The sequence below is a fragment of the Podarcis tiliguerta genome (genome assembly GCF_965153285.1).
Source record: "Podarcis tiliguerta genome assembly, chromosome: 6".
Taxonomy (NCBI): domain Eukaryota; kingdom Metazoa; phylum Chordata; class Lepidosauria; order Squamata; family Lacertidae; genus Podarcis; species Podarcis tiliguerta.
The window spans coordinates 54,778,385-54,798,670 of NC_139539.1; the positions used below are offsets into that span (position 1 = coordinate 54,778,385).

Sequence of the window (20,286 nt, forward strand, 5' to 3'; positions counted from 1 at the left end):
AGACTAGATGCAGTTCAGGATAATAAACTAGTTTAAGCCCATCTTACCTCCTGCCTCTTCATGAGATCAGATGTGTGCTGTCTACACCTTATTTGGGAAAGGAAAGTTGATAGTTCATCTGTGTAACTGCTGTGGAGATTTGGGAGCATGTGTTGGAGACAAGGAATAATTGGTATCTTTTTGGTGGGGGGCTTTCTTTGGTGGCCACTTAAATGTAGTGGAGCGAAGGTTATGTTATCAAATTGTTTTTAATAGGTTTCAGAGGGGGGAAATCTTACCCTAACTTGGCTTTCAAGATGAGGCAGGCTGAAAATAGCTAAACTACATACAACTAATAGCAGCTTTAGGAATTCTAATGTGGTGTTTGTTTCATTTTTAGGATCAAGCAGAATATACAGATTCAATTCAACTAGCTGATTGGGCAGTGTATATCATGGATAGACATTGGTTCATTCGTTTCTTTATGCATGTGTAGGAGAAAAAGGTAAGAGGATGGCAAATGACAGTATACATCTGGAATATTTGAATTAAGAGAGCGCCTTTAAATTTGCATCCTTGGTATGCTTCTTATATTGCAGTCCTAAACAGATCAGAAATTTATTTATTTATTGAGCTTCTGGCCTGCTGTTCCTTCTAGGGCAACAAACAACCAAGCAGGAAAACATATTTTCAGCCCAGAGCCTTCCACAATAAGAGTTATGAATCAGTCTAATTTCTAGTAATGTTTCTAGGGTGTTTTGTTTAAAGCAAGGACAAGGAAGCTGTGGCCCTCAATATATTATTACTTTTATAATTGCTGGCCACAATAGTGTTCTGCAATAGAATCATGCATTTTTAAATTTAAAGTTTAGAGTTTCCTGTTTGTAAGAAAATTATTATGGGTGGCGACCGTTTTGGGCGTGATTGCTGATGTGCTGGTCCTTATGAACACAGAAGAAGGTGGAGGGGTGGTGCACTTATATGTGCTATGCCGACATACACAGGTTAGAAGTGGATCACCCACATGAAATGGTTGCCATCTGTACTGTAAATTTAACAACTTTTAGCTGTGCTTTTGCAGTAAATGGGTGCTGTGAATATTACATACTTACTAATTGGATTGTGAACTGAAGTGTATTTAAGGCCATGTTTGCCTGCTTTTTCTTTAGACTTCTGGTTTTTTCCTTGAAACCTAGCTGTGGAATCAGGCACTGTCACTAAGTTCTTGATTTAATGTATTTTGGTTGCCTTCTCCAGCACAAATGTTTGCAGGATAGATTTGGGAGAAAGTTTTAGAAAGGTGCACATAACAAGCTAGCTTTTTTGTTTCACTTATGAGGTTACATACGATATATTGAATGACTGGGTTGTCTGGTTCATTGTCTGCACGCAAGGCCTCCTATTTTGCATACCAGCACAGACTTCTTCAATGTTTATTTGGAAGGGGGCATTAAAAATTGCAGGCTTTGCTTCTGGTTAAAGAATTGGTTGATCCCTTGACTGTGTGGAGGAACAGGTCAGTTGTGTGTACTACACTTTATCGTTACAGTGTTAATTTTAAAATTCTGTGTTCAGATTTCCTTCCCTATATAATAAACACTGTTGTAAGATATTCAAATCTCTCTTTTAATTTCTGTAAGGTCCTAGATCTTGAATAAGTCATATCAGTCACATTGCATTTAAGACTTTAGTGTGAAATAGTATTACTTCCTTGACTAATATGTTGGCTTGTTTTGAGTTGTTGTTGTTCCAGTCCACCAGGATTATGTGGTTGGCAAAGCTTAGGCTAAATGCTGTATCCTGTCATGCATTAATCTAGGTTAGATATTGTAGATGCTGCAGATTCAAGAATGCAAAGCACAATAGACAAAATATTATTGAATTAACAGGAGTCATCTTTTAAAATGTCCATTATATAATTTATTTGACTGAAATGGTCAAGAGCCCATACTACAGTAAAGCTCACTAGATAGCTTTGGACAAGTCAGTGATTTTTCAGTATAGCTTTGTTTCCTGTGGGGTTGTTAAATGTTCTATGGAAAAGAAAGGAATATATATTTGTATAAAGTGAAGATTTCTGAACTGTCACATCTACTCCTCTTTGCAATTATTGTTTCACCTCATCCATTCAAAACTTTTTTATGTAGAGATGGTTTATAAAGTTACTTGGCCATTGAGGAGTTACCAAGATGATATTTTTATTAGGTAACATCTCCCAATGCGTCCTTGTAGTTCAAATCTGTTATACGGATGAGAAATTTCTGGTAGCATTCTTGGGTCAAGCATTGATAATGAGTTGTGTGTATGGTCGGAAGACTGATTACCATATTTTTCCGTTTATAAGATGCCCCCATGTATAAGACGCCCCTATTTTTGGGGACTCCAAATTAAGAAAACACCCCTCAGCATTACCCATGTATAAGACGAGCCCCAATTTTAAACCTAATTTTTTGGTTTAAAAACCCCTAGTCTTATACATGGAAAAAATATGATAATTTTTCCTGATTTGATACTTTAGTCACTACTTATTGAAATCCTGCTGATTTCTGTCTGAGTTAGTAACTGGATGCAACCCTGAGCCTGAGTGCCCAGGTTTCTGCAGTGGCCAGGAGTGCATCTGCATAGCTAAAGCCAGTGTGCTAGCTGTGCCTATTCCTGGAGATGTCTGATCTGCCCACAGTGACACACACCTTAGTTACATCCCATTTGAATTACTGTAACTTGCTTTACATGGGTCTGCCTTTGAAAAGTGCTAGAAAACTTTTAAAGGGCCCAAGGAGCTCCACTGGCTACTGGTCTGTATCCGGTCACAATTCAAAGTGCTGGTTGTGACCTATAAAAACTTAAACTGCTTAGGCCTAGGCTATCTGAAGGCCCAGGGTATTTTCCCATACAAACCTGTTTGGGCTCTTGAGATGTTCAAGGTGGCCCTTCTCTCATTCCTGCCACGCTCACAGGCACCTTTTGTGGGAACGCGGGAGAGGCTGCTCCCAGACTTCCTGGTGAACCTAGACTGAACTCTGTCCTTGTGGTCCTTCCTCTGGCAGGTGAAGATTGTTTTATTCCAGCAGGCCTTTGGGAGCTGATTGCTTTTAAGGAAAGGGTTTTTAATAGTGTTATGCTGTTTTTACCGTCTGTATTTTAATAGATTTATTTTTTACATTGTTTTAATTCCATTGTTGTTTAATTACTTTTCAACTATTATTGATTATAACTTTTTAGCTTTCTGTGTTTTAGCTGTGTTTCTCCAATCTGGACAAATCTAGTTTTTATTCTTTTGTTTATTTATTCCCCACATTTCCCCCAGAACCGGGGCTCAAGGCAGCTTACAAAAATTAAAACAACGCTAGGCGATGCAGAAGGTGGGGTCTAGATTAGGACTGATGCCATCATGTGATGGCACTGGGGCTCACTGAAGATCCAGTAGTCCTGAGCCCGCTTAGTGCCCTTCCCCCTCTCCTACTAGAGCACACACACCTGGTCTGGTGGGTAGAATGGGGGAGCTCTGCTTTGGTAGAAGGAGTAGATACTAATGGAGGCTGGCAGTGTTAGGCAGTAAATTGGTTTCAGTAGTTGATACATATTAATTTTGTTTCAAAGTTATTAATAATTGCCATTGTGAAGCTCACTGAATGTGTTCATTTAGGAAGTCCTGCAATGTTTCATATTTTACATAGGATCTTAGTTTTAGTGGATACATAAAAGAATAGATTGGTACATTTTCTATCATCATGCCAGTCATCCTGCTGTCATTTAACCAAATTTATATACAGTGGTACCTCGGTTTACAAACTTAATCCATTCTGGAAGTCTGTTCTTAAACCGAAACCGTTCTTAAACCAAGGTGCGCTTTCCCTAATGAGGCCTCACACTGCCGTTGCCCTTCCACCGTTCAGATTCCATTCTTAGACAGAGGTAAAGTTTGCAAACCGGGACACTATTTCTGGTTTTGCAGAGTTTGTAAACTGAATCGTTCTTAAACCAGACTGTTCTTAATCCAAGGCACCACTGTACTACTTAACTCAAACAAAAACTCTCTAAGTTGCTTACAAAAGACTTTTATTTCCAAAAGTTAGCTAAGAGTGTGATTCCAAGTGAGTTGTAGGTTGGGGTGTGAAGTGACAGATTGTATTCTATTTTTAATCCTATGTTGGCTAGCACTGGCAAGGTTGGAGGTGTAAGGACAGACTTGTCTTCTTCTTGGCTCCCAGGGAGCCTTTTCTTTTTTAAAAGAAATGGCTTCTAATGGAGAGGGAAATTAGATATACCAGTTCCAGAGTGGCATGGATACAGACCTGATCCTGTCTCGGCCAGTCATACTCTGCCCTTGGAGTGCCTTGTTTCAGGGCCTAACATTGATTACTGCTAGTGAAAATAGAACTGTGCCTATGGATCTTTCCCACATAACGTCCCCCCTCTCCAATGGAGACATCTTCACTGCCATCAGAGGGGCTCCTCCATGCAACCCTAACCCCTTCCATCCATTAGATCTGTGAGTTAGGATTCCCCTTCCCCTTCCTGTCTTTAGAAAGAAAAGGAACAATATGATTTTATTAGGGTTTTTAAAAATATTAATAATAATAATAATACTTGCAGCAAATAACTGATAAAACCAAAATAAATCCTTAAGTCCCTTCTTAGTTTAGAAGGCTTCTAATTTATTTGTATATCTGGCTGATATGGATGAGGCATTAGGAATTAGAGGATCAATACAGTTTCATCGTCACAGTTTTGTAATACTGGGAAATGCTTTTGATTTTATAGGAAATAGTCAAACTAGCTTAAATTTTAAGCTTGGTAATCTCTAAATCTTGTGATGGGACATTGGAATATTGCTAGAAGTTCATAACTGGCTGTCTGCTTGACAGGTTCAGACAAGGAGCTGGGTGGCATTTCCTGACAAATGGAGAACTATTTCCAGGCAGAGGCTTTTAACCTTGATAAGGTTTTAGATGAATTTGAACAAAATGAAGGTGAGTAACTTTTGTTAGGGCTGGAGATGCAAACTAATATCTGGATCTGTGACTCTGGTTGTATTTCTTTGTATTTCCTGTTCCATTGTAACTAACATCTGTTATGCATTTGCTGGGAATAAAAGTCTGAAAAGGATACTGAGAAATCTACAATTTCTTTCTAGGTAGAAACAGTTAAAATAATTGTCTTTAAAATTTCAGTGATTACCTGAATGATATCCCTGTATTAATTGGGTGTCAAACATTGGCACAATTGCATAGATATATAATTCACAGGTGAGAATTGCTTGCAGCTAGAGCTAGTACAGATAAGATTAGCTGTCTGTGCATAAGAAGTAATCAGCTTCCATCCGCTCTTTTGCCACCCAGAATGCACATACTTCCAGATCAATCCCCCATTTTACACTAAGTTCAGTGTTACATTTCATTGTGCTCCTAGTTATCACAAGTCTTAACTAGCGTTTGCAACACTGATTAATTGTCTGTTTCCTATACCTATGACTCTGCTAACTGAAGGCTAAAATTTGCACATAATACTAACATAAACTAAAATTTGCACATAATACTAACATAAACTGTGGCTTAGCACAAATGAGCAAATGTGTGGGTCCAGGGGATTGTGACCACTGCCGTTTTTCCCTGCTCCTGCTGCCACTGCGCTACCCAGGACTAAGCCATAGTTCGGCTTAGCCTTGCATTTGAACCCAGGCTCATGGTCTCTCTCTCCTCCAGATGAACCAGGAGTGGTAAACCAAGAACAAATATTGGTTACAGCTTGTTGTTTGTGTTAGCATTTGGATTACATCACAAAGTAATAATAGTAAACTCCCTGAGTAATCACAAATAACTAGGGGGGAATTCAGCTTCACGCTGTTACAAATGTTCCATCTGTACAAGCGTATCAGTTTCCCAGATGGAATGATCCCTTGCTCTTGTGTGCATGTTTTGGGGATTCTCCCAACCCCTTGAGCAACCCCTTATAGATATTGCATGTGTTGGAGGGGAAAGCCCTGTTGTGGAAGCCTTCCTCTAATGGGGTTTGGTAGGTGTATTCCTCCCTAGGTTCTGTGGCTTGTTGTAGGAATACAAGATCTTATTAACTTACTAACTACATTACTAAATGTGTACATTGAGGAGGGAGAAGAAAAAATGGCATTCACACAATACCGAAACATCAAACATGTTTTGTAAAATTAAATTCCCAAGTGCTTTGTTTGTCTGTGATTGCTGTATTCCCTGTTACGTGATTTGTATGTAGCTAAGTCACTTTCCCCCTTATGCTATGCTAGTTCACTGTTCTGTTGTGAATGCCTGCTAAAACATGGATAGGATTTATCATTGTATAATTTGTACAAGTAGGGCATTCTCTGGCATGAAAAGTGTAACAATGGAAACAGGGAAACCCAAAAAGAGCTTGGCTGGATTAGATGAAAGGTCTGTCAAGTTCAGCATCCTGTTTCTCACATAAACCAAAGAGGTGCCTTTGGGGAGATTATAAGTAGGCTATTTCCACTCCCACTTTTTCTCCCCAAGACCTAGTAATGTGGTATACTGCTTCCAGACATGGAGGCTTCATATAGTCATCATAACTAATAGGCATTGTTAGACTAATTGATGGAAGGTCTAATCCCATTTTTAAAGCCATCACAGCTAATGGTCATCTTGTGGCACCACATGCCATTAATAAATAAATAGCTTTTCTAAGGAAAAACACAACCTTTGGTGTTTAATGACTCCAACTACAGAAGCAATCAAAGTGCTATTTGAGAGTTAATGTGATTTGGTTACCTTTTTTGGCCAACATTTATTCGCTAGTTGGGCTGATAGAAATTGCTTTCTTAGGGCTTGTCCACGCTGTAGTGTTCTTCTGAGAAACGAAAATAGTTTTAGTCTGTGGGTATAACTCATAGACTAATTGCTTTCCTGAGTGGTTTCCCTTTTTATGGTGCTAAATGATGTATTTGCAAAAAGCAGATATGATTCCTGGATTGCTGTTTGAGAAAGCACTGCAGCAGCCTGAAGGGCGGATGCTGGAGGAAGGACGGTTGGAGAGGCAAAAAGCAGCACCTTTTGGGGAGTGTGAGAACTAAATTTTGAGAGGGTTTTTGCTTTTGCTGTTGCTGGCATTGAGCATTGTGTGCCAAGAAGATATCATCGTCAGCCACATGTGGCTGAATTGGGTGAATCTGTCTCTTTATCCAGCCGTTCTTCAGTGGGTGGAGAAGTTGCAGTTCTTCATTTATTATTATTTTTTATATTTACTAAATTGCATACTGCCCTTCATCCACCGATCTCAGGGTAGTTCACCTGAATGCTGTAGTGACAGATTTTGCTCCCCAGAAAGGGTCTCTGCTTCCTCCCCAGTCACTACTGCAGCTGAAGAGTTCTTAAAACACTCACCACCTTAAACTGGTATAGCACTGCAAATTTGTTACCATATGAATACCAAAATAGTTTTGATTGGTTTATGTTTGTGTGCATTGTGTGCATACTTTGATGAAGTATTTATATTTTGGCCATGGTTTAGATTGCAAACTGGCAGCCAAGCTAGATGATATTAGAAATGCATGTTCTCCTTTAATGTGGCCTGCTTTAAAAAAATTAATTGGGGGGGGGGGTGGAGGGTGTGTGAACCCTCCACTGCTATTTGCCCTGAGGGAGAAGCTGCCATTGGTGACAGTGGCAACTTTCCTTTCTGGTAAATAGCAGCATCTGTATCGTGTGTATAAAAAGAACCATGGTGCGGGGGAAAGGGTCAAACTCCAGTTTTTAAGCATTGTAGCTCCAGTCCTGATGAGCTTCTTAATGTTTGCTATTCCTCCCTCCCAAAAAAAGACATGTGAAATGCGACCATGCATTTCTCATTTTGTCTAGTTTTAGCCAGAACAGCATATACAGTTGGCAGCAGTATATTAACTAATGGACTTTCTGTGCTTGGGCCCTATTACCTCTACAGAGATTTTCAGTATAGTATGTGATTTTTTTTTTATTATATGTGGAACAAACATGCATTTATTTAATTTTACATGATCTCTGTTTTGATTTTGGCAAGTGGAGAATGTATAAAGCAGTTTATTCTAGTGTTTCCGCAGTGTTCCTAAGCTATATAGTTATGTAAAACACTTAAGAATTGCTATACAGTTAACAATGCCATCTACAAAGGGAACAGTAAATAGAAATGCTTTTGCTTCCACAATATTTTTCAGTATAAGAAGCGATTTGCAATTATTTTAATCTCATTTATTCTTACGATAATTCTGTGAAGTTAGCTAAAGCTGCAAGATGATGTCTTGCCCAAGGTCACCCAATTAGCTTTAAGATTAAACAGGAATTTCAATGTGCTTTTGAGTCTCCAAAATTGACATTCAGTTCAGTTTGCTGTGCTATATTGTCCCCAGCGTCTTTGAATAACTTATATGATGTCAATTCTTGTTTGGGTTTTACATGTTTGTCTTAATTAATGCTGTTGTTTTCTACTTCCTCTGGTTTGCAGCTAAATATATCAATCAAGATGTTAAGATTACGTATTCCCATAAAATGTGTATTATAAAGAAATATTTCTGTTCCAGGCCTTAGAGACTAATCAAAACCAGAAATCTAACTTGGGAGCCAAACTGATAATCTAGAGAAATGTATGACTGCATTTTCATCTTTTTGAATTTGATTTAAAAAAGTAGCAGTTGTGGGAGTACCTAATCTGCATTGGGTCTCCAGCACAGGGTAAGGAATATTTTAATACTTTGTCTCTGTGCTTTTTTCCTCACAAAATTTCTCCCTTAAGCTACTATTCACTCTGGAATGAAAAACATATGACACCCATTTGTGTGTTCTTCTAGGGCAAATAGCAACTTATGGGTGGTTTTCATTGGGAAACTTCAAGAGGTAAAGTGTTAAACCAACCTACACTGTGGTTCTGATTTAGACTGAAACCTTTGTGACTGTAGAACTGCATACATTTCAAAAGATGGAAATACAGTAATTTTCATGCAAACTGGGATCTTGTCTGATCCTGGGTTTAAGCTAGTTTAACTATAATTGCTTCTTGCAAAATAAGATAATAATTATTGTTACGCAATACACTTGTAATGTAGTACCCACACAGGAGTGAAGGATTGCTGCACTTCAGGGGGTTGGACTAGATGGCTCTCGTGGTTCCTTCCAACTCTGTAATTCTGTGGTCTACAGTTCTTGGAATAGTAGCGTATTGACCCGAATATAAGCCACACCCGAATAAAAGCCGCATCTTTAAAATTCATGGGGGGGGGGGAGAAAAGATAATACCTGAATATAAGCTGCTCCCTTAAAATTCTGCAGGCATTCACACCCATTCCATTTTACCATATGTCTGTTTCAGTAGCAATATCATAAAAGCCAATTTTTGTAAGGTTGCAAATTTAAGCCACACTTTAAACTTTTCACGGACAGAATTTGGAAAAAAAGTGAGGCTTATATTCAGGCCAATACAGTATTATGTATTTTCCTTTGATATACAAACATTTGAACTTCTTGTGCAAAGTACAAGTTACATATGCTGAATTTATTGCATATTGATTTAAGTTACTTATCTTTTCAGATGAAGCCATTTCACCTACTTTGTTGGATGCAAAGTGGAATAAGATCCTAGATCCTCCTTCCCATCGGCTGTCTTTTAACCCAGCTCTGGCCAACGTGAATGAATCCACAATTCCTAATGAGTGTCCACAAAAGTTGAAGTCATTCTCCCTGTCTCAGTTAGCCACTGCATCAACAGGAGGAGATTGCTGTTCTAATGGAAAGAATCTTAATATAAGACAAGAAAGCCCAAACATGTGGATTGATGATCAGGCAGCAACAGATGATCATCAGCTAGTTAAGAGAAATAGCAATCGAAATGCCCTGTACAATTTGATGGATGAAGAAGGAAGGAAAAAGAAACCAGAGGAAAAAAACGTTCTTGTAGTAGCAGTCATGCATAACTGTGACAAAAAAGGACTGCAAAGTGATTTGTTAGATTGTAGAAATTACAGCAATTCCCCCAGAATGGATACTGTTAGCTTTACACTGGATAACGAAACCCAACAAACTGATCACATTGATGTTACTGTAAACGGGTCCATTGAAAAAGATTCAGATACTGAAAAAGATGCAGTACAAGCAAACAGGCTACCTGCAGAAGAAGATTTTTTCAACCATTGTAGTGTTGCTGCTTCTGCCTGCTTATCCAGTGGATATTCTTCTCGGTTAAAGGAGAATGATAATTCAAATAAAGACCTTCATTTCTCAGAAACTGCAGCAGCAGGGATGAATGTAATTACATTGCAGAGGCCACTTGGCCCTAGTGTTAAAATACAGCAAAGCTGTGCATCAGGTGAGGGTTTTGATACTGATGCTGTTGCTCAGCTGGAAACTAGAAACTGTTTACCTAGTTCACGTAATGGTGGTTTCTCCACAGAGGTTTCTGTTGCAGAACCAGCAGCCCAGCCATTTCAGTCAGGGATATGTGAGGTCTCTGCAACTTGCCAGCCAAATACGCTTGAAAGTGGTAATCACGGTGAAAGTTCTGACAGACATTTGGCCTCTATGGATGTTGGTGCTGCTGACAATGAAGCTGAAAAATATGAAAAAATACTCAGCTCAACTGAATTGCTCAGCACGGCAGTTTGTTTATCAGAATCTCAGGAGATGGCAAATGGGGAACTGACTAAAGAAAATCAGATCAGTAATGAGCAAACACCTGGGGAGGATGAAACACTGTTGCATGCAGCAAAGCGGGAGGAAGCATGTAGTAGTAATGGAGATAGCAGCGATGGCATGACAGTAGCAAGTCAGGACTTAAAGGGAGCATATATGGATGAGTTTGAAGATTCCAGCCCCACTGATGTCATGAGTACATCGGCATCAAGTGCTCTGCTCAATTGTTGTGATTCCTATGGAATACAGAACCCAATTCTTGCTCATATTCCAAAGACTTTACCCTCCAAGGAAGACTCAGTGACTGAGGAAAAGGAGATAGAGGAGAGCAAATCAGAATGTTACAATAATGTTTATGAACAAAGAGGAAATGAGGCCACAGAGAGAAGTGGGCTCATTTTGAACTGCACTGGTGACCAAATTAAAAAAAAACATTTACATAATCTCTGCAGTCAGGTACCATCCGAAACAAGTCAAGCATCACCAAAACAAGCAGGTAGTCTGCAACCTCTCAGTGTTCCTTTTGGTGGTGCCCGACCCAAACAGCCTACAAATCTTAAACTACAAATTCCAAAGCCATTATCGGACCATTTACAAAATGATCTGGTTCCCCCAAACTGTGGAGGAAACAGTAAAAACAAAAATGATGTATCTGGAAAAGTAAAAGTAGGTGAAAACATAGCAAATGTATTTTCTGATGAAACATCACTGAGTGCATCAGTCACAGATATTGGCGGGGAACATTCTGATGATTATAAGTCTGGGGTTTCTAGTAGTTCGTGCCTTGCAGCAGCTTCAGATAGTCCGGACAACGACCTTGGAGCTGGCCAGTTTGGAGTTCCTACAAGAAAGCCATTTACTACTTTGGGCGAAGTGGCTCCGGTCTGGGTTCCAGATTCTCAAGCACCAAACTGCATGAAATGTGAGGCCAGATTTACATTCACTAAAAGGCGACACCATTGCAGAGCCTGTGGGAAGGTATGTTTATATTTAATGAAATATTTTCACAAATGATTGAAGCCACAGAATTGAGGGGATATTTTTAGTAAGCATTTTGTATTTTTTAGCAAATCAAGGTTAGATATCTATTTATTTTAATGGCTATTGAAAATAACATGAGTGTTAAAGGTATTATTAATTGTTATTTTTGCGTCAAGCTAGAAAACAATTGTACACCCCAAATAAATAACTTTTTGAATCTTATGGGGTCCCCCCCAGCACACTTTGTGATTAAGTACAGGCAGAAGCAGAGCTGCAGCACTAGGTTTCTGGCAGAGGTGTTGTTGCTGCAGCTTACTGGGAGGTAGTGGAGCAAGGTGACAGAGAGGTCAGTGTGGCTCAACTGGCGGGAATGCCGGATTGGCTTTGCCAGTGTGGACGCACCACACCAACTTCTGTGATGCCTCGTACCTTGGCTTCCTCCTCCTGATAAGTAGCAGCATCAGCAGCCCAGCTGATGGGAATCTAGGGTGCTGCTCTGCCCCACTGGGTAAACCACTTTTCACTATAGGCTGCTTGTCGTGGTGAGTGTGGCATCACATTCTGGCAAGAGTAATAAACAGCCAACCTTCACCCAAGCTTTCAAGCAGTGGGGTGGTCCATGATGAGAGGTTGGGAGGTGGTTTGGCAGCTGGTGAGCCTGACCATGGAGACCAAATTGGCAACCCTTCTGCTGGCCTTTCCTACTCCGGATCAGAAAGGGTGAAAGCAGAGGGAGAGGGAAAGAGGTGTCTTCAGGCAGCGGCTGTTCCCTGACTTGCCTTTTCCTTTTTAAGTAGAGAGTTGTATGTAGTTCTCTAAAGGCGCTTGCCATGCTTTCAAGCCATTGCTGCAAGCAGTAAGCAATCTCTGCCCTGAATGTTTGATCAGCCAAAAATTAACTGATTTGCTTGTTATTTCATACATTTGTGGTATCACTATTAGAAGACTCTAGGGTGGAGAGGGAATGTTGTGATAGCTAAAAATACATGATGTTGGTAATGGGTAAAGCACTTCTCTGTACAAGTGCTTCTTATACAGGTTGGACCATTTTACAAGTGTTTTTGGCACACATCAGTAGAAATAAGTCCACAAACAATATGTTCCCACAAAATCTTTATATCCCACCTGCCTTCATGTAACTAACTCATTAGCAGATTTAGAGATGATGAAAAATATTTTCTGTTTGGTTGCCTGAAAGGAATGCTGACTTAGCATAAGTGACCAAACAAAAAGTCATTCGTAAGCCTGGTTTTGTATCATGTTCTCCGGTTTTCAGCTGAAAAAATACCAATATTTTGTTTTTTAAATATTCCTGAGAAATAAGTAAATGTGTGGCATTTAGGATTTCTGTGCTTTCATTTTAAATTGGATGTAAAATAAGCCTGATATCTTGGGGCCTTATAAAAATACAGACTTGAATATTGTTCTCAGCTAAGACAAGGTAAAGTAGAATTAAGTGAATAAAAGATCTGTAATCACCACAGCTGTGCATGGTGCTGTAGAAATGGAAGTGTTTTCTTTAGCAATTATCCATTTTATTTATCAAAGAAAGCACAGGGGCTTTTCTTTCAGTGGGATTCCTGCTTGTAGTAAAACGTTAGGCCTTTTTAAACCATTTAACTGTAATAGACACCTCTTTCTTCCCATTTGAAACTTGTTTTCCACTGAGAGCCCCTTCAGGCTGGTGTTTTATCACAGGTTTATTCTGCAACGCATCCTTGGCACAATAAGAGTGCAAAAGTGGTGGATTTATTTTGCTTAAATTTGTTCTGTGATGCTGCCCCAGTGCTGCCTCATTATTGTTGTAACAACAATTGTGCAACAAAACCAGAACGTTTGCGGTATAAAAAGTAATAGGGTTTTAGCAGACAGTTACAGGATATACACTGGTTGAAAATGAAGAAATGTGGCTGCCCCAAAACCTTTGCAGGTACAAACAGTATTGAAAGTGGGATTGCATGTCACTGCCCTGATAGCACCACTGTAGTTTATTGCTGTATAAGAACCTCTCTCTCCCTTAATATTTCATGCTGATGCACAAATTGGTATAGGTAATAATCACCATAATACCCAACACTATGCTGATGTTTTCCTTTACATGAAGCATTTTGGCATTGCTTTATTTACAGTTCATTTCCTCTGGGCAGCAGATTTTTCATTGACCTTGACTTTGTTTGAATAAGCATTACTGTATCCAGTGTAATACTCTTTTTCTCCAGTGAATAAGTTACATAAGAACTTGCACCTCACTGAATTCAACTTTAGCAAAGATTGTCCTGAACATGGGTTAAAAAAAGATATAACAATTGATTTGGGGAGATCCTCTGTAGAGATTAGGCCAGTTTGTATTTTTCTTTCTCAGTGAGATAATGAGGGAAGAGACATCTTCTATACATGTTACAAGAATTTTCAACAATTAATCTAAAGTTTTCATTTCTGTGAAAGGATTATTGTTAAATATTTGGTTTGTTTAATGTAGTTGGGATGTTTGGAATAGTAAATTATGAATGAAAAGTTAATATTTCATTTCCCAGCTTAGGGCACTGATTTTTTTCATAAATTTAAATTTCCATCCTAGTCTACTGTTGAGCTGAATTTTCCAGCAACAACCCCTCCATGAGTGTAGAAATATAAAATATTGTATGTTTTTTTGGAGTGTGGAAAATTTCATTCAAAGTTGAGCGGCTGTTTAATTTTTCATTAAATATATATTGTTAGATCACAGGAAGGAAAGAGTACAAGAACCTCATTAGAAACTGAAATGCTACTGTCTATGCAATATAAGGCAATAACTAATAGGACAAAACCAGCCTTACTTCCTGAATTAAAACCAGGAGCTATTTTTGGTGCATTTTGACTATGCTTGAGTATATTTGCTGTTTGATAAAGGTGAAGTAAAGCTTGGCCACTATGAAACTAAATGTTGATTGGCTAACTGTTTCAGTGTAGGTGCCTTGAGACCTCAACACAGAGTTGAGGGCAAGTGTGTTCAGACCTCTAATGACTTTATTTTATGAAGTGGGAAAGTGGCCAAGGTTATAAAGACTGTAATATTTTGATATTCTGCATAGGATGATCACCTGCATACCACAATATTAACTCAGACATTTCCTGTTTTCAGCATAATCAAATAATGTGAATAATGGGTGCCTCTAGTTTTATTATATCCCATTATGTTATATTCTGTCTTCTCAATATAAATCCCGTAACTCATCACAAGACAGGAATATTGTACTAAGGTTGTTTTGGTTTGTTGTTGTTGTTGGGGTTTTTTTTGGGGGGGGGTCATTCTAGCACTTTTCCTGTAGGATGAGGATAAAGCAGCACTGGTGAGTGTTAGCTATATAGGTACAGAATTCAATCTGAAAACTTGTAGTTATAAAAGAGTGCTAAGTGACTGAATATATTTTTCCTATTTTACTTAAGGTCTTCTGTGCAGCCTGCTGCAGTCTAAAATGCAAACTGCTATATATGGACAGAAAGGAAGCCAGAGTGTGTGTAATTTGCCATTCGGTCCTAATGAATGGTAAGTAACAGGATAGGAACCAAATGTAAGTTCCACTAACATTGTGCTGTACAGAACCAACCATGTATATGAGAAGGATAAATAATGTGGCCTAGTGCATTTTGTTTCCCTACTGGAAATGATTTCAATATGGATAATTATTTTCTAAAGTGATGTCCCAATCTAAAGCCTATCTGTACTCATGAGCTATTTCAAAACTAACCTGTTTCCACAATGCCTGATTAATAGAAGAAACTAGGCAGGCTCAATGTTTGTGCATGGAGTTTGATTGATCTGGATCCCATCAGAGCTTTAAATAGTGTCAGATGACTTGAACTCACTTTTCCAGGTAGAAATCCGTGCACCTCCTATACAAGTAGAGGTAGGTGTACGGTTTGTTGCGATTTAATCTTCTATCCCAAAACAGTGTTCCTGGTTGTGGAAACTCCTTTTGAGCACACAAAAACACAGTAAATCTTGCTTTCATGACTTAGAAGATGAGAGAGAATAAACGCTTGCAAGTGATTTATGTAAGGCAGTGATCTTGACAGTAGCTCCAGACATTTTGTGCCTCGTACATTACATTTTTGGTGCCTGAAAAGATGTCTGGCCTAAAAAGCTGAGTATATAAGCTCAGAAATGTCACTTCTTATCTGTCTCAAAAGGATTCTAAGAATTATGTTGTTAAAATTTGTACTGCGTTTTGACAATGAGCTACCGCAGTTTAAGTGCAGTGCTATTTAAAGCATTAAATATTAACATCTCTCCCTATAGGCTGATAGAAATGTGACAGGAAATGGTGGGTTTATTGCAACTATGAATTAAAAAGTAGTGACTAAAGTGACATTGATTTTTGAGGACAAGAAATATTATTCTCTGAGAAGAGGGGGGAGTTGCATAGGAAGCTGCATTATTTCAAGTCAGACAAGTGGTCTATCACACACAGTGTCATCTGATTGAGGAGCAGCAGCTCTGCAGGCCTTCAGGCAGGTGACATTTCCAGTCCTTCTTGGAGATGGCAGTGATCGAACCTGGAACCTTCTGCTTACAGGGCAGATGCTTTACCACTGAGCTAAGCCCTTCTTAAGGATGCCCTGAGTGTATGTCGTGAAACACCCTTGCTTTTGTAACAAAGGTAGCTGACTCCAATCAGTTAATGCATAATACTTTTGGGTTGTACTTGTGCAAGGTTGGAACCTGATATAGGTTCATTTGTATCTGAACGTCTTTTCTTAACAAAGTCTAATAAAATTAATTGAGCTGTAATTTCCCTTCAGAAGCCTTTCCTTTCCATTACTCATTAGTGATGGGAAAGAAAAAGTATTTATAAGAGGGTCCACATTGCCTGTAGGTGCATGTATTTCTGTGCCTGGAACCAAGCTGCATCTGTGTTCTATGAAGTTGCAGTGGTAGGTGATGCTGCTGTTTTCCTGTTGTTTGTCAGTTAGTTACTTTGGTGTATCTGGGTACAGTACAACAAGTACTTCATCGTTCTTTGCTTCAGGAGGCTGAAGTAGTGATTGTTCAATTGGTGGCTGACTTGTGGGAATGTTGAAGTGGATGGGGTGGAATAGAGAAGTGTGGTGTTTGTGTTTTGGTGCTCATCTACTTAACAGATCTACTTAACAGTCCCAGACATGTTCCTATTTTAAAAAAAAAAATCATTTCCAGACAATTCATAAAGATTGTAAAGGAAAGTTGGATGGGAATCCCTTTTACAGTGGTTATATTTTTTTCATACCACAGAGGCCCAAGAGGAGATAAGATCAGACTCTTGAATATGCCACCACCTTTTAGGTATCCTTTGAAGCTCTAGGCTGAGTCGGTATTTTGTAGTAAAAATATTTTTCCAGTATTAATAATTTCAATAATCATATTTCTCAGTTACACAACATTTGATGCTAAAGGTGCCAACTATTCAGTGGAATTCGTCTAATATTTTGAGATTCGTCTTTATTTTTGCTTTTTGACTTTGTTAAAGTTATAATCTAGTTCTGTGCTTTCCTGAGCATGGAGTACTGAGCTATTGGCATAAGTGGACAGCTCCACGATCTCTGCCAATCACCCAGAGGGCATCCAAGGAGCAGCCCTGTCCCAGTAGTGCTGATGAAAAAAACCCAGTATGGATGTGAGCATGAAATATTTTAGAAAAGGCAGAGCTGTCTACATTGCCTCCTTCAGATTGCTACTTCATCTTAGGGAGCAGAGGCAGATGTTTAGACCACACCTGGACAGGTTCAGGACTTATAATTGCATAAATATATTTTCTGATGAAGGAAAAGAGTCATTAATCTGATATATCGCAAAGCTTAGGATTGCAGTGGTTGCATGATTTTTCTGGTGTACTGATTGCCTTTTTGTGTGTTTTGTGTTTCCTTAGCACAAGCCTGGGAGAACATGATGAGTGCCTCAAGCCAGAGCCCTAATCCTAACAATCCTGCTGAGTACTGTTCTACCATTCCTCCCTTACAGCAAGCACAGGCTTCTGGAGCTCTGAACTCTCCACCACCTACTGTTATGGTACCTGTGGGAGTCCTAAAGCATCCAGGTGCAGAAGGTAGGGATCTTCTTTTCTTCTGCTTAGATTCCATCTCCCTACTCCCCCTCTTTATGAGAGTGGGTGGTCCCTGCCTGTTTGAAGGAGGCAGTGGTGAAACCACTCCTTAAAAAGCCTTCATTGGATTTGAAAAACCTAGCTAACTACCAGCCAGTTGCTAATCTCCCTTTCTTGAGCAAGGTTCTGGAGCAAGTGGTTGCAGACCAGATCCAGGCACTTTTGGAATGAATTGATTTTCTGAATCCATTTCAGTCAAGGTTTAAGCCCAGTTTTGGCACAGAAACTGCTTTGGTCACCCTGTATGATGACCTCTGCCATCATACAGAGTACTTCTGAATTCTAAGTGTGTTATCAAAATGCTGATTAGTGTTAATGCTGATTAGTATTATTTACTTGGGCTGCGATCCAAAGAAGTGACATGCACACATAAGGAAAAACTATTTGCAGAGCCTGAGCTTCATTTGTTGTTTCTGCTGTAGCAATTTTTCCTACCCAAGTGACTTGAATAAAAGACATGTATGTCAGTAGTTTATGTCAAGTTTCCCTTTGATACTACTTCATATAATTCCTAAACAGTGGTGCAAATCTGACCACTCAACCATCTCTGTTTCACTGTATACATTTTACAACCTTACCTTACCCATAAAGAGATTGTTGGCATATAGGGTCTTTCAGATGACCAGCACCTGTGATAGTTTGTGTAAATAACAGTAGAATCCCAATTCAATGGGATTAACTCAAAGGCAAGTGGGTATATGAAACACCCATGGCTGATGAGAAGAAGTATGGTCTGATAGTTACTCAGCACTCTAAAGCAGTTTATTTTCATCAAGTGAAAATCAAATGCCTATATCTACCTCTGTAAATGTCAATGTTTGAGAACTGCTCAAACTGGTTCTTTATTTGCATAGGAAAGCCTCCTTAACTCAATGTATCTGGTGGAGGTATTTATTCAGTTTAGAGATTAACTATAGGATCAAGATGCTTAGATCTAAATGATTGAATATTAATCTGGTTATCACTAAAGATAAAATTACTATTTACAATGTTCTTTTTAAAAAATATCTTCAACTGCTGATGAAAAGACAAGCTGCCTTAAAAAACAACCACTATGGGAACTGTTGAACCAAAATCTGATTCTTCTTCTTTTGGTTGTGGCCTTGGATATATTCAAAATCCCTACCGCTGCTGTTTTTTAGTTTGTGTTTCAGTGTATTTCTGTATCTCAGTTAAAGCCAGCTAGCTTCACTTCTCTTTTCATGCATGCATTTCTTTTGATGAGTTGTTCCCATCTCTTTCTTAGTGGCTCAGCCCAGAGAACAAAGACGAGTTTGGTTTGCTGATGGCATCTTACCCAATGGGGAAGTTGCTGATGCAGCCAAATTGGCAGTGGCTGGAACAACCTCCCCTGGAGCGCTAGCAGTGTCACATGATCCAAGCAAACCCATGAGCAACACTACTTCACCCGTAGAGGTGAGGAAAAGCTCTGATTTTTGTTGTAATATGTTGGACATGTCTCTTGGTCAGAGGGTACAGGCAGATGTAGCTTCCCTATCAATGTATTTTTACATGAGAGCCTATAGTACATATTGTTTTTTGTATCTTGTATTTTACAAAATGAAGAGTAAAATATGTCTAGTTATGCATTTACAGAGTGTTGTTGTTTACTGCTTCTTGTAGACTGAAAACACACTTGCATTTTCAAGAAGCATTACTCAGGTTGGAAGTCCAGTTGGCAGTGCGATGAATCTTATTCCAGAAGATGGGCTTCCTCCAATTCTTATTTCTACTGGGGTGAAAGGAGGTGAGAATTAAACTGTGGTGTGTCTGTTTTTGGGTTTAATGAGTAACATCCTAGAGCAGTCCATATTGAAACCAAAGTCTTCTGGATCAAGGTCAAATAGTCTTGACTGTCAGTGGGCTGAATATTAACAGGCAAGGTCAGGCTTAATAAAATATCTGTTATCTCTAACACAAATGGGGATTATGTGTACATATAATCTTTCAGGTGTACTGAATAGTGATGGGAGTTCAAAAGGTTGACTTGGATGCATGTGAAATTGGAAGAAGGGATTGCATTTCTAGGAAAGTACTAATTTCTGGGGTAGTCCTTCTCTGAGCTGGGCTAGAGGTTATCAGCACTATGGTGTGTGGTCACACCCACAGCAAGTACCTAATATCCGATCTCTTGGCATACTGCCATTTTTTCTTGGTCACATCTTTCATATCAATGTCATGAAGCTTCTGCAATTTGAAGCAGTGGAGAATAATATCTATGTGTAGCTACTTGTTTGCAATAGATAAAACTAAATGATTTCCTGTGAAATAAGACTCTTCATAAAATACTACCCCGAGTTGCAAGTACTATTTGTTTAATTATTTAAACAACTAAAACTGATCAGTTGATAAACTTAATACAGTGGTGCCTCGCAAGACAAAATTAATTCGTTCTGCAAGTTTTTTCGTCTTGTGAATTTTTTTGTCTTGCGAAGCACCACTGTGCATTGACGGTTTCGCATAGGAATGCATTGCCGGTTTTTTAAAAAGGCGCAAGACGTTTTCGTCTTGCAAAGCAAGCCCATAGGGAAATTCGTCTTGCGCAGCAACTCAAAAAACGAAAA

At 39.0% G+C, this 20,286-nt stretch overlaps 1 protein-coding gene across 5 annotated transcripts in view; it reads left to right on the forward strand.

The window, feature by feature from the left end:
- Positions 1–20,286, forward strand: part of ZFYVE9 (zinc finger FYVE-type containing 9) — a 46,803-nt gene that overhangs the window by 9,552 nt on the left and 16,965 nt on the right. The window contains exons 2-9 of one of the 5 annotated variants that reach the window (XM_083447934.1): positions 380–484; positions 4,848–4,952; positions 8,522–8,672; positions 9,526–11,600; positions 15,030–15,129; positions 17,489–17,665; positions 18,969–19,138; positions 19,346–19,469. In XM_083447934.1, coding sequence (XP_083304060.1) covers positions 9,759–11,600; positions 15,030–15,129; positions 17,489–17,665; positions 18,969–19,138; positions 19,346–19,469 — 2,413 coding nt within the window. In that variant the 5' untranslated portion in view covers positions 380–484; positions 4,848–4,952; positions 8,522–8,672; positions 9,526–9,758. The remainder of the gene's footprint in view (positions 1–379; positions 485–4,847; positions 4,953–8,521; positions 8,673–9,525; positions 11,601–15,029; positions 15,130–17,488; positions 17,666–18,968; positions 19,139–19,345; positions 19,470–20,286) is intronic. The other 4 variants (XM_083447932.1, XM_083447933.1, XM_083447936.1 and 1 more) reach the window with 4 other exon arrangements.